The 15000-nt window shown below is 43.6% G+C and overlaps 1 protein-coding gene across 1 annotated transcript in view; it reads right to left on the bottom strand.

Moving 5' to 3' along the window:
• The window catches only part of LOC124043194 (adhesion G protein-coupled receptor B2-like), a 557845-nt gene that overhangs the window by 400252 nt on the left and 142593 nt on the right, over positions 1-15000 (bottom strand). Inside the window, exon 2 of the mRNA XM_046361489.1 lies at positions 660-1542. Coding sequence (XP_046217445.1) covers positions 660-1527 — 868 coding nt within the window. The 5' untranslated portion in view covers positions 1528-1542. The remainder of the gene's footprint in view (positions 1-659; positions 1543-15000) is intronic.

Genomic DNA, 15000 nt, shown 5'->3' with positions numbered 1-15000 from the left:
TGGAAACCCCACTCGCTTTAGTTGTTTGTTTCAGAGAAAACATTCTAATACTGCATGAGCAGATGCACAGCTCTCACTCTCTAAGAGGCTGTTCCATAGATATACAGTAACAACTGAGAAGCTACTCCACAAATCGACATATGGATGAATAAGTAAAGAAACACACAGGCAGGCAGGCACATACCAAACAGCGATTGATCAGTGAGTCCACGTACACAGCCTCACCAGCAGCCCTGCCCCTCTAATAAAATATACATCAAAAAGAATTAACTTCTGATACATATTTACACAAGTCTTTTGATAAGTCATGTTAGGGCCCCTTTTAAAGCCAATAAGAGAAATACAAGCTTGATCAAGCAGTAATACAAGTCCATGACCCTTTGGAGTGGAATCAAAGGACACTCCGGCCAAACAAAATTCAACCCTCAGAATATATCCTATTAAGTTATTAAATAATTCCTTTGGAAGAAAATTATAATTTGCTGATGAAGATGCATAGCAGACAACAACAACTCAACATTAGAAAACCAATATCAGCATCCTTTCAAATAAAACACACTTTAACAGTTTTCACAACTTTTAACTAGACCAGACAACCAATGAGAGCAATCTGCTTGACTGACAGATTGTAAACAGAACCAAAGTGAATGAAGCCTCACCGTGTCTGACGTCCCTGGGCGCTATAGCGATGGCGTTGTTATGGTGCAGCTCTGTGACGCAGCAATTCTCAGGTAACAACGATCCATTGCTATGGGGCGTTGCTGGGAGAAGGGGTACAGGCTGAGCCATGACCACATTGTTGTTAGGACACACACAACCAGTCTGCGTAACTCTGCAACCGTCGCCGTCAGCAACATCAGCTTCTCCATGACGACCATTGCGTAGGCACTCCTCGAACCATCGGCAGAGTACTCCACAGGTGAACTGACTGGAGTTCTCGTTGTTGATTAGCAAAACCTCGACAAGCCGGAGTTCTAGTGTTTCCTTGGTTACCGGCGGTTCATCGGTTGTCGGTAGTCTCGATAGGCACAGCTGCACAAAGTTCTTGTCGAACTGCAAAAATGAATAAGGTCCCTCTGATTCTAATTGCCTGCCGCAAAGGTCTATCACTTCCTGGTCTTGAGGTGGCGTCTCTAGATCCAGCGGACAGCTCTGATTGGCTAGATGATGGTCGAGGGGGAGGAGCATGGGGTAGTGTGATTGACAGATAGAGGGATGGCGGGTGAATCGGAGATAGAGGGAGTACTTGGTGGGATCTGGGTTTTCCAATGACCAGGAACAGCCCAGCACCTGCGACGGGAACAGCTCTCTCAGAGAGAAAGAGCCATACAGTACCCCGGCTACCAGGCTGGAGCAGGGGGAGGGGAGGCTGTCCCCATCTACCTCCCCGGGAGAGACGCCACTGGCAGACCCATAGGCAGCGGCCAGGGCAGAGAGAGGAGCTGGAGGAACTAAGGCAGCTACGGCCCAGGCCACAGCAAAGAGGGACGACAGCACACACAGACACACCCCTCCAGCAGTGTTCATCCTATGTCATTGGTCCTGCAGAGAGAGAGATAGAGGGGGGAGAGGGGGCAGAGGGGGAAGAGAGATAGAGGGGGCAGAGGGGTGAGAGAGATAGGGGAGAGAGCGGGGAGAGAGATAGAGGGGAGAGATAGGGGGAGAGGGGGGAGAGAGATAGAGGGGGGGAGAGAAAGAGAGAGAGAGGGAGAGAGGGAGAGAGAGGGAGAGAGGGAGAGAGAGATAGAGGTGGGAGGGGTGGGGGGTGAGAGAGAGAAGGAGTGAGGGAGAGAGGGAGAGAGGGAGAGAGAGGGAACAGAGACTCAGTACAAAGCAGACATCAATTCCAAAATGATATGTCGGGCAGAATGAGAGTGAAATATTTCAAAAACACTTTATTGACTGGAAAATAGATTATAAATACATGCTGCAACGCTGGACAAAACATCGCTATCTCTCCTTCCTCTCCCTCACAGTCTCTCTCCCTCTCAGTCTCTATCCCTCACAGTCTCTCTCCCTCACAGTCTCTATCCCTCACAGTCTCTCTCCCTCACAGTCTCTATCCCTCACAGTCTCTCTCCCTCTCAGTCTCTATCCCTCACAGTCTCTCTCCCTCACAGTCTCTATCCCTCACAGTCTCTCTCCCTCACAGTCTCTCTCCCTCTCAGTCTCTCGCTCCCCTCACATTCTCTCTTCCTCTCAGTCTCTCTCCCTCACAGTCTCTCTCTCCCTCACAGTCTGTCTTCCCTACAGTCTCTTCCCCATCACAGTCTCTCTCTCTCACAGTCTCTCTCTCTCACATTCTCTCTCGTCTCTCTCCCTTACAGTCTCTTCCCCATCACAGTCTCTCTCCTTACAGTTTATGGGCATGGTACCCCTGTGAAGGACACTCTTCGGCTAACACACACACACACACACACACACACACACACACACACACACACACACACACACACACACACACACACACACACACACACACACACACACACACACACCCCGACGGGCTGGATTAAAGGGGCTGATGACTTTGCTGTTGAGATGTGAACTATGTACCACACACACACACACACACACACACACACACACACACACACACACACACACACACACACACACACACACACACACACACACACACACACACACACACACACACACACACACACACACACACACCTGGCGGGCTGGATTAGAGGGGCTGATGACTTTGCTGTTGAGATGTGAACTGTGTACAACCCTCTACACCCGCCCCCACACACACAAACACACACACACACTCTGCTGACTATCTTACCCAAAGTGATGGGAAAAACCATTACCCCTGCCTTCACAGTGAGGGTCTGGCACCAGCGAGATATTTACACTCTCAGACTCACACACACACACACACACACACACACACACACACACACACACACACACACACACACACACACACACACACACACACACACACACACACACACACACACACACACACACACACACACACACACACACACACACACACACACACACACACACACACACACACACCTGGCGGGCTGGATTAGAGGGGCTGATGACTTTGCTGTTGAGATGTGAACTGTGTACAACCCTCTACACCCCCCCCCACACACACAAACACACACACACACACACTCTGCTGACTATCTTACCCAAAGTGATGGGAAAAACCATTACCCCTGCCTTCACAGTGAGGGTCTGGCACCAGCGAGATATTTACACTCTCAGACTCACATAAACACACACACACACACTCATGCCTACTCGTACTCGCAAACGCTAACACACACAGACACGTACACGCACATGCAAACAAACACACAGACACACACACACACACACACACACACACACACACACACACACACACACACACACACACACACACACACACACACACACACACACACACACACACACACACACACACACACACACACACACACACACACACACACACACACATACAGACTGATCCAATAAGTGCCAGAAAAGGATAGAAAATATCGATAACTTATTCATATTTTATTCAGTTTTAACTCATGTTCAATTGAAAGAGGGAGAGGGATAGAGGGAGGGATAGGGAGAGGGATAGAGGGAGGGAGGGAGGGAGGGATAGAGCGAGGGAGGGAGGGAGGGATAGAGGGAGGGAGGGAGGGAGGGAGAGGGAGGGAGGGAGGGATAGAGGGAGGGAGGGAGGGAGAGGGAGGGAGGGAGGGAGGGATAGTGGGAGGGAGGGAGGGATAGAGATAGAGGGGGAGGGGAGGGAGGGAGGGATAGGGAGGGAGGGAGGGATAGTGGGAGGGAGGGAGGGAGGGAGGGAGGGGAGAGGGAGGGAGGGAGGGAGGGAGGGAGGGAGGGAGGGAGGGGGAGGGAGGGAGGGAGGGAGGGGGAGGGAGGGAGGGAGGGAGAGGGATAGAGGGAGGGATAGAGGGAGGGATAGAGGGAGGGATAGAGGGAGGGTGTACACAGCACACACACACACACACACACACACACACACACACACACACACCACACACCACACACACAACACAACACAAATACACCGCACACAACACACACACACCACACAACACACTCACACAAACACAAATACACCGCACACATCCGCACACACACACATCACACATCAAACACACACCACATACACCATACACCACACACACCACGTACCACACACACCGCAAACCACACACACTGCATACCATATACACACCACACACTACACACAACACGCCACTCACACCATCCACGGCTGAACGATTTCAGGGCGTAGGACAGTTATAGAAGACTGTCCCATACAAATACTCGAGAGATTACACAAAGCCCAGAGAAACTTTAACAAGACAGCTAGAAGAAGGACAACTCTCATGTTTCCCCTTTTGTGGAACGTCGTGTGTGTGTGTGTGTGTGTGGTGTGTGTGTGTGCGTGTGTGTGTGTGTGTGTGTGTGTGTGTGTGTGTGTGTGTGTGTGTGTGTGTGTGTGTGTGTGTGTGTGTGTGTGTGTGTGCGTGCGTGCGTGTGTGCGTGCGTGCGTGCGTGCGTGCGTGCGTGTGTGTGTGTGTGTGTGTGTGTGTGTGTGTGTGTGTGTGTGTGTGTGTGTGTGTGTGTGTGTGTGTGTGTGTGTGAGAGAGAGAGAGAGAGAGACTGAAGGGGTCATGGTAGTCAGAAGCTAGGGGCCACAGTAAGAGGCTAGGGGCCAGGGTAAGAAGTAGGGGCCATGATAAGAGAATAGAGGCCAGGGAAAGGGCCTAGGGTTCAGAGTAAGAGTCTAGGGGCCAGGGTAAGAGGTTAGTGGCCATGGTAACAGGCTTGGGGCCATGGTTACAACATCACGTAAAGAGTGTTTCCAGAAAGGAGTGTGACAAAGAGAGGCTGTGGAGAGGGTACAGCTCGTCTCCACTAATGAGTCTTTTCACAGACATGAAAGGAATAAAGGGAGGGAGGGAGAGAGACACACACACATGGACAGACAGACAGACAGACAGACAGACAGACAGACAGACAGACAGACAGACAGACAGACAGACAGACAGACAGACAGACAGACAGACAGACAGACAGACAGACAGACAGACAGACAGACAGACAGACAGACAGACAGACAGACAGACAGACAGAAGGTGGCTTGGGAGAGGGTTAGGGGTGGGAGAGCGAGAGAGAGAGAGAGAGAAAGAGAGAGAGAGAGAGGGAGGGTAAGGGGTAGAGAGAGGAAGAGAGAAGAGAGGTTAGGGTTGTGTGAGGGGTGGGGGGGGGGGGGTAGAGCAGATATATATATATATATAGCCATGTTGAGATTAGAGGTAGGATAGCACATATTCTGGGAAACTGGGCAAAGCACAGAGATAGTATGACAGAGGGAATCATATTTCTCTGCTGTATTATGCTATATCATTTACATTTACATTTAAGTCATTTAGCAGACGCTCTTATCCAGAGCGACTTACAAATTGGTAAATGACTATTGTAGTTGGAAATGGCAGATTTGTTATGGAATATCTACATTGGCCGTACAGAGGCCCATTATCAGCAACCATCACTCCCGTATTCCAATGGCACGTTGTGTTAGCTAATCCAAGTTTATCATTTTAAAAGGCTAATTGATCATTAGAAAACCCTTTTGCAATTATGTTAGCACAGCTAAAAACTGTTCTTATGATTATAGAGGCAATAAAACTGTCCTTCTTTAGACTAGTTGAGTATCCAGAGCATCAGCATTTGTGGGTTCGTTTGCAGGCTCAAAATGGCCAGAAACAAAGACCTTTCTTCTGAAACTCATCAGTCTATTCTTGTTCTGAGAAATGAAGGCTATTCCATGCGAGAAATTGCCAAGAAACTGAAGATCTCGTACAACGCTGTGCACTACTCCCTTCACAGAACAGCGCAAATGGTCTCTAACCAGAATAGAAATAGGAGTGGGAGGCCCCGGTGCACAACTGAGCAAAAGGACAAGTACATTAGAGTGTCTAGTTTGACAAACAGACACCTCACAAGTCCTCAACTGGCAGCTTTATTAAATAGTATCCTCAAAACACAAGTCTCAACATCAACAGTGAAGAGGTGACTCTGGGATGTGGCCTTCTAGGCAGAGTTGTGAAGAAAAAGCCATATTACATTTACATTTAAGTCATTTAGCAGACGCTCTTATCCAGAGCGACTTACAAATTGGTGCATTCACCTTATGACATCCAGTGGAACAGCCACTTTACAATAGTGCATCTAAATATTTTAAGGGGGGAGGGGGGTGAGAAGGATTACTTTATCCTATCCTAAGTATTCCTTAAAGAGGTGGGGTTTCAGGTGTCTCCGGAAGGTGGTGATTGACTCCGCTGTCCTGGCGTCGTGAGGGAGTTTGTTCCACCATTGGGGAGCCAGAGCAGCGAACAGTTTTGACTGGGCTGAGCGGGAACTGTACTTCCTCAGTGGTAGGGAGACGAGCAGGCCAGAGGTGGATGAACGCAGTGCCCTTATTTGGGTGTAGGGCCTGATCAGAGCCTGGAGGTACTGAGGTGCCGTTCCCCTCACAGCTCCGTAGGCAAGCACCATGGTCTTGTAGCGGATGCGAGCTTCAACTGGAAGCCAGTGGAGAGAGCGGAGGAGCGGGGTGACGTGAGAGAACTTGGGAAGGTTGAACACTAGACGGGCTGCGGCGTTCTGGATGAGTTGTAGGGGTTTAATGGCACAGGCAGGGAGCCCAGCCAACAGCGAGTTGCAGTAATCCAGACGGGAGATGACAAGTGCCTGGATTAGGACCTGCGCCGCTTCCTGTGTGAGGCAGGGTCGTACTCTGCGGATGTTGTAGAGCATGAACCTACAGGAACGTGCCACCGTCTTGATGTTAGTTGAGAACGACAGGGTGTTGTCCAGGATCACACCAAGGTTCTTAGCGCTCTGGGAGGAGGACACAATGGAGTTGTCAACCGTGATGGCGAGATCATGGAACGGGCAGTCCTTCCCCGGGAGGAAGAGCAGCTCCGTCTTGCCCGAAGTTCAGCTTGAGGTGGTGATCCGTCATCCACACTGATATGTCTGCCAGACATGCAGAGATGCGATTCGCCACCTGGTCATCAGAATACTGTATGAACAAAAACAAAATGTGTTGCTTGAGCCAAAGACGATGTTTATGGACTTTCCCAAGTATACACAATACAACAATGCAAAATCCAGTCATTATCAGCCAACCAGAATTATTTTCTCCCTCTCATTCTATCCTTCTCCTTCTCTGGCCTTTTGATTGGTCAGTTTAGTTAATCTGGGATTTCATATGCAAGATAGGTGATGGCAGTGACTCATCATCCACATGCTTCCCAGGAGAAACCGTTTGGTAGAGTTTGTGCATATATTTTGACGAGTTTTGTAACGTTTTTGGACTTCGTTGAGGGTTCTTCATCGGTGATTGGTCAACAGTAGGGATTCTTCAATAATCTTTGTTGTCTTTCAACAGCAGTAGCTTTCATGCAAATTTTTTAATTGAAAAATACTGCAGCCAACATCTTAGTTAAATGTGATAATCGATACTGTGAACCATCAGATCCTCCTCTCCACCCTCTCCGAGTTGGGCATCTCCGGCGCGGCCCATGCTTGGATTGTGTCCTACCTGACAGGTCGCTCCTACCAGGTGGCGTGGCGAGAATCTGTCTCCTCACCACGCGCTCTCACCACTGGTGTCCCCCAGGGCTCTGTTCTAGGCCCTCTCCTATTCTCGCTATACACCAAGTCACTTGGCTCTGTCATAACCTCACATGGTCTCTCCTATCATTGCTATGCAGACGACACACAATGAATCTTCTCTTTTCCCCCTTCTGATGACCAGGTGGCAAATCGCATCTCTGCATGTCTGGCAGACATATCAGTGTGGATGACGGATCACCACCTCAAGCTGAACTTCGGCAAGACGGAGCTGCTCTTCCTCCCGGGGAAGGACTGCCCGTTCCATGATCTCGCCATCACGGTTGACAACTCCATTGTGTCCTCCTCCCAGAGCGCTAAGAACCTTGGCGTGATCCTGGACAACACCCTGTCGTTCTCAACTAACATCAAGGCGGTGGCCCGTTCCTGTAGGTTCATGCTCTACAACATCCGCAGAGTACGACCCTGCCTCACACAGGAAGCGGCGAAGGTCCTAATTCAGGCACTTGTCATCTCCCGTCTGGATTACTGCAACTCGCTGTTGGCTGGGCTCCCTGCCTGTGCCATTAAACCCCTACAACTCATCCAGAACGCTGCAGCCCGTCTAGTGTTCAACCTTCCCAAGTTCTCTCACGTCACCCCGCTCCTCCGCTCTCTCCACTGGCTTCCAGTTGAAGCTCGCATCCGCTACAAGACCATGGTGCTTGCCTACGGAGCTGTGAGGGGAACGGCACCTCAGTACCTCCAGGCTCTGATCAGGCCCTACACCCAAATAAGGGCACTGTGTTCATCCACCTCTGGTCTGCTCGCCTCCCTACCACTGAGGAAGTACAGTTCCCGCTCAGCCCAGTCAAAACTGTTCGCTGCTCTGGCTCCCCAATGGTGGAACAAACTCCCTCACGACGCCAGGACAGCGGAGTCAATCACCACCTTCCGGAGACACCTGAAACCCCACCTCTTTAAGGAATACCTAGGATAGGATAAAGTAATCCTTCTCACCCCCCCCCCTTTAAAATATTTAGATGCACTATTGTAAAGTGGTTGTTCCACTGGATGTCATAAGGTGAATGCACCAATTTGTAAGTCGCTCTGGATAATAGCGTCTGCTAAATGACTTAAATGTAAATGTAAATGTAAATGTAAAATTGTGCGACAAAAATCTCTTTGGCAAAAACCTCAGAATGAATGACATATTGCTTGAGTTATTTTGAGGAGGTGTGAACTGGCTACGGCGTCTCAAAATGGACAAACACTGTCGTTTTTTCTCTTTTTAGGGAGTATGCGAGCACACTTGTTCAGTTGGATGAGCCGAGTACAGTCGGGACCAGAAGGCCTGATGCCTTTAGGCCATAGTTATGTTGGTCTCTCTGCAGTGTCTTTGGAGTTAGGCCGGGAATCATGAAGCAAATCTGATCCTAGTCCTCTGCTACTGATAACCTCTATTATTGTAGCATCATGGTAAAATAGCTAGTCTATATGACATCATGGAATAATAGGATAGTCTATTTGGCATCATGGTATAATAGGATAGTCTATATGACATCATGGAATAATAGGATAGTCTATTTGGCATCATGGTATAAAAGGATAGTCTATATGTCATCATGTGATAATATTATAGTCTATATGACATCATGGTATAAATGGATAGTCTATATGACATCATGGTATAATAGTCTATATGACATCATGGTATAATAGTCTATATGACATCATGGTATAATAGGATAGTCTATATGGCATGGTGGTATAATAGTCTATATGGCATCATGGTATAATAGTCTATATGACATCATGGTATAATAGGATAGTCTATATGACATCATGGTATAATAGTCTATATGACATCATGGTATAATATGATAGTATATATGACATCATGGTATAATAGTATATATGACATCATGGTATAATAGGATAGTCTATATGGCATCATGGTATAATAGTCTATATGACATCATGGTATAATAGGATAGTCTATATGGCATCATGGTATAATAGGATAGTCTATATGGCATCATGGTATAATAGTCTATATGACATCATGATATAATAGGATAGTCTATATGACATAATGGTATAATAGTCTATATGACATCATGGTATAATATAATAGGATAGTCTATATGTCATCATGGTATAATAGTCTATATGACATAATTGTATAATAGTCTATATGACATCATGGTATAATAGGATAGTCTATATGGCATCATGGCATAATAGTCTATAGGACATCATGGCATAATAGTCTATATGACATCATGGTATAATATGATAGTCTATATAGCATCATGGTATAATAGTCTATATGACATCATGGTATAATAGTCTATATGACATCATGGTATAATAGTCTATATGACATCATGGTATAATATGATAGTCTATATGGCATCATGTCATAATAGTCTATATGGCATCATGGCATAATAGTCTATATCAATCAATCAATCAATCAATCAATCAAATGTATTTATATAGCCCTTCGTACATCAGCTGATATCTCAAAGTGCTGTACAGAAACCCAGCCTAAAACCCCAAACAGCAAGCAATGCAGGTGTATGACATCATGGTATAATAGGATAGTCTATATGGCATCATGGTATAATAGTCTATATGACATCATGGTATAATAGTCTATATGACATCATGGTATAATAGGATAGTCTATATGACATCATTGTATAATAGGATAGTCTATATGACATCATGGTATAATAGTCTATATGGCATCATGGCATAATAGTCTATATGACATCATGGTATAATAGGATAGTCTATATGGCATCATGGCATAATAGTCTATATGACATCATGGTATAATAGTATATATGGCATCATGGCATAATAGTCTATATGACATCATGGTATAATAGTATATATGGCATCATGGCATAATAGTCTATATGACATCATGGTATAATAGGATAGTCTATATGGCATCATGGCATAATAGTCTATATGACATCATGGTATAATAGGATAGTCGATATGACATCATGGTATAATAGGATAGTCTATATGACATCATGGCATAATAGTCTATATGACATCATGGTATAATAGTCTATATGACATCATGGTATGTCTATATGACATCATGGTATAATTGTCTATATGACATCATGGTATAATAGGATAGTCTATATGACATCATGGCATAATAGTCTATATGACATCATGGTATAATATGATAGTATATATGACATCATGGCATAATAGTCTATATGACATCATGGTATAATAGTATATATGGCATCATGGCATAATAGTCTATATGACATCATGGTATAATTGTCTATATGACATTATGGTATAATAGGATAGTCTATATGACATCATGGTATAATAGGATAGTCTATATGACATCATGGTATAATAGGATAGTCTATATGACATCATGGCATAATATTCTATATGACATCATGGTATAATAGTCTATATGACATCATGGTATAATAGGATAGTCTATATGGCATCATGGTATAATAGTAAATATGACATCATGGTATAATAGGATAGTCTATATGGCATCATGGTATAATAGTATATATGGCATCATGGCATAATAGTCTATATGACATCATGGTATAATAGTATATATGGCATCATGGCATAATAGTCTATATGACATCATGGTATAATTGTCTATATGACATTATGGTATAATAGGATAGTCTATATGACATCATGGCATAATAGTCTATATGACATCATGGTATAATAGGATAGTCTATATGACATCATGGTATAATAGGATAGTCTATATGACATCATGGCATAATATTCTATATGACATCATGGTATAATAGTCTATATGACATCATGGTATAATAGGATAGTCTATATGGCATCATGGTATAATAGTCTATATGACATCATGGTATAATAGTCTATATGACATCATGGTATAATAGTGTATATGGCATCATGGTATAATAGTCTATATGACATCATGTCATAATAGTATATATGACATCATGGTATAATAGTCTATATGACATCATGGTATAATAGTCTATATGACATCATGGTATAATAGTATATATGGCATCATGGTATAAGAGTCTATATGACATCATGGTATAATAGTCTATATGACATCATGGTATAATAGTATATATGGCATCATGGCATAATAGTCTATAAGGCATCATGGTATAATAGTATATATGGCATCATGGCATAATAGTCTATATGGCATCATGGTATAATAGGATAGTCTATATGACATCATGGTATAATAGTCTATATGACATCATGGAATAATAGTCTATATCAATCAATCAATCAATCAATCAATCAATCAAATGTATTTATATCGCCCTTCGTACATCAGCTGATATCTCAAAGTGCTGTACAGAAACCCAGCCTAAAACCCCAAACAGCAAGCAATGCAGATGTATGACATCATGGTATAATAGGATAGTCTATATGGCATCATGGTATAATAGTCTATATGACATCATGGTATAATAGTCTATATGACATCATGGTATAATAGTCTATATGGCATCATGGCATAATAGTCTATATGACATCATGGCATAATAGTCTATATGACATCATGGTATAATAGGATAGTCTATATGACATCATGGCATAATAGTATATATGGCATCATGGCATAATAGTCTATATGGCATCATGGTATAATAGGATAGTCTATATGACATCATGGTATAATAGTCTATATGACATCATGGTATAATTGTCTATATGACATCATGGTATAATAGTATATATGGCATCATGGTATAATAGTCTATATGACATCATGGTATAATAGTCTATATGGCATCATGGCATAATAGTCTATATGACATCATGGTATAATTGTCTATATGACATTATGGTATAATAGGATAGTCTATATGACATCATGGTATAATAGGATAGTCTATATGACATCATGGCATAATATTCTATATGACATCATGGTATAATAGTATATATGACATCATGGTATAATAGGATAGTCTATATGGCATCATGGTATAATAGTCTATATGACATCATGGTATAATAGTATATATGGCATCATGGTATAATAGTCTATATGACATCATGGTATAATAGTATATATGGCATCATGGTATAATAGTCTATATGACATCATGGTATAAATGTATATATGGCATCATGGTATAATAGTCTATATGACATCATGGTATAATAGTATATATGGCATCATGGTATAATAGTCTATATGGCATCATGGCATAATAGTCTATATGGCATCATGGTATAATAGGATAGTCTATATGGCATCATGGTATAAGAGTCTATATGACATCATGGTATAATAGTCTATATGACATCATGGTATAATAGTCTATATGACATCATGGTATAATTGTCTATATGACATTATGGTATAATAGGATAGTCTATATGACATCATGGTATAATAGGATAGTCTATATGACATCATGGCATAATATTCTATATGACATCATGGTATAATAGTATATATGACATCATGGTATAATAGGATAGTCTATATGGCATCATGGTATAATAGTCTATATGACATCATGGTATAATAGTATATATGGCATCATGGTATAATAGTCTATATGACATCATGGTATAATAGTATATATGGCATCATGGTATAATAGTCTATATGACATCATGGTATAAATGTATATATGGCATCATGGTATAATAGTCTATATGACATCATGGTATAATAGTATATATGGCATCATGGTATAATAGTCTATATGGCATCATGGCATAATAGTCTATATGGCATCATGGTATAATAGGATAGTCTATATGGCATCATGGTATAAGAGTCTATATGACATCATGGTATAATAGTCTATATGACATCATGGTATAATAGTCTATATGACATCATGGCATAATAGTCTATATGGCATCATGTTATAATAGGATAGTCTATATGGCATCATGGTATAAGAGTCTATATGACACAATGGAATAATAGGATAGTCTATATGACATCATGGTACAATAGGATAGCCTATACAAGATCATGGTATAATATGATAGTCTATATGACATCATAGTATAATATGATAGTCTATATGACATCATGGTATAATATGATAGTCTATATGACATCAGCTGCGAGCTGCCCAGTGACTCGAGCCTACCAGATGAGCTAAATCACTTCTACGCTCGCTTCGAGGCAAGCAACACTGCGGCATGCATAAGAGCATCAGCTGTTACAGATGACTGTGTGATTACACTCTCCGTAGCCGACGTGAGTAAGACCTTTAAACACGTCAACATACACAAGGCTGCGGGGCCAGATGAATTACCAGGACGTGTGCTCCATGCATGTGCTGACCAGCTGGCAGGTGTCTTCACTGACATGTTCAACATGTCCCTGATTGAGTCTGTAATACCAACCAGTTTCAAGCAGACCACCATAGTCCCTGTGCCCAAGAACACAAAGGAAACCTGCCTAAATGACTACAGACCCGTAGCACTCACAACCGTAGCCATGAAGTGCTTTGAAAGGTTGGTTATGGCTGATAACATCATTATCCCAAAACCCTAGACCCACTTCAATTTGCATACCGCCCAAACAGATCCACAGATGATGCAATCTCTATTGCACTCCACACTGCCCTTTCCCACCTGGACAAAAGGAACACTTATGTGAGAATGCTATTCATTGACTACAGCTCAGCGTTCAACACCATAGTGCCCTCAAAGATCATCACTAAGCTAAGGATCCTGGGACTAAACACCTCCCTCTGTAACTGGATCCTGGTCTTCCTGACGGTCCGCCCCAAGGTGGTGAGGTTAGGTAGCATCACATTTGCCACGCTTATCCTCAACACTGAAAATCCACAGGTGTGCGTGCTCAGTCCCCTCCTGTACTCCCTGTTCACCCACAACTGCATGGCCAGGCACGACTCCAACACCATCATTAAGTTTGCAGATGACACAACAGTGGTAGCCCTGATCACCAACAACGACGAGACAGCCTATAGGGAGGAGGTCAGAGACCTGGCCGGGTGGTGCCAGAATAACAACCTATCCCTCAACATAACCAAGACTAAGGAGATGATTGTGGACTACAGGAAAAGGAAGACTGAGCACGCCCCCATTCTCATCGATGGGGCTGTAGTGGAGCAGGTTGAGAGTTTCAAGTTCCTCGGTGTCAACAGCAACGAACTAGAATGGTCCAAACACACAAAGACAGTCGTGAAGAGGGAAATTTCAAATCCAATATATTCCCCCTCAGGAAACTAAAAAGATTTGGTATGGATCCTGAGATCCTCAAAAGGTTCTACAGCTGCAACATCAAGAGCATCCTGACTGGTTACATCACTGCCTGGGACAGCAATTACTCGGCCTCTGACTGCAAGG

The sequence above is a fragment of the Oncorhynchus gorbuscha genome, linkage group LG09 (genome assembly GCF_021184085.1).
Source record: "Oncorhynchus gorbuscha isolate QuinsamMale2020 ecotype Even-year linkage group LG09, OgorEven_v1.0, whole genome shotgun sequence".
Taxonomy (NCBI): domain Eukaryota; kingdom Metazoa; phylum Chordata; class Actinopteri; order Salmoniformes; family Salmonidae; genus Oncorhynchus; species Oncorhynchus gorbuscha.
The sequence above is the reverse complement of the archived record's forward strand: the minus strand, read 5'-3'. Positions and strand labels throughout refer to the sequence as shown.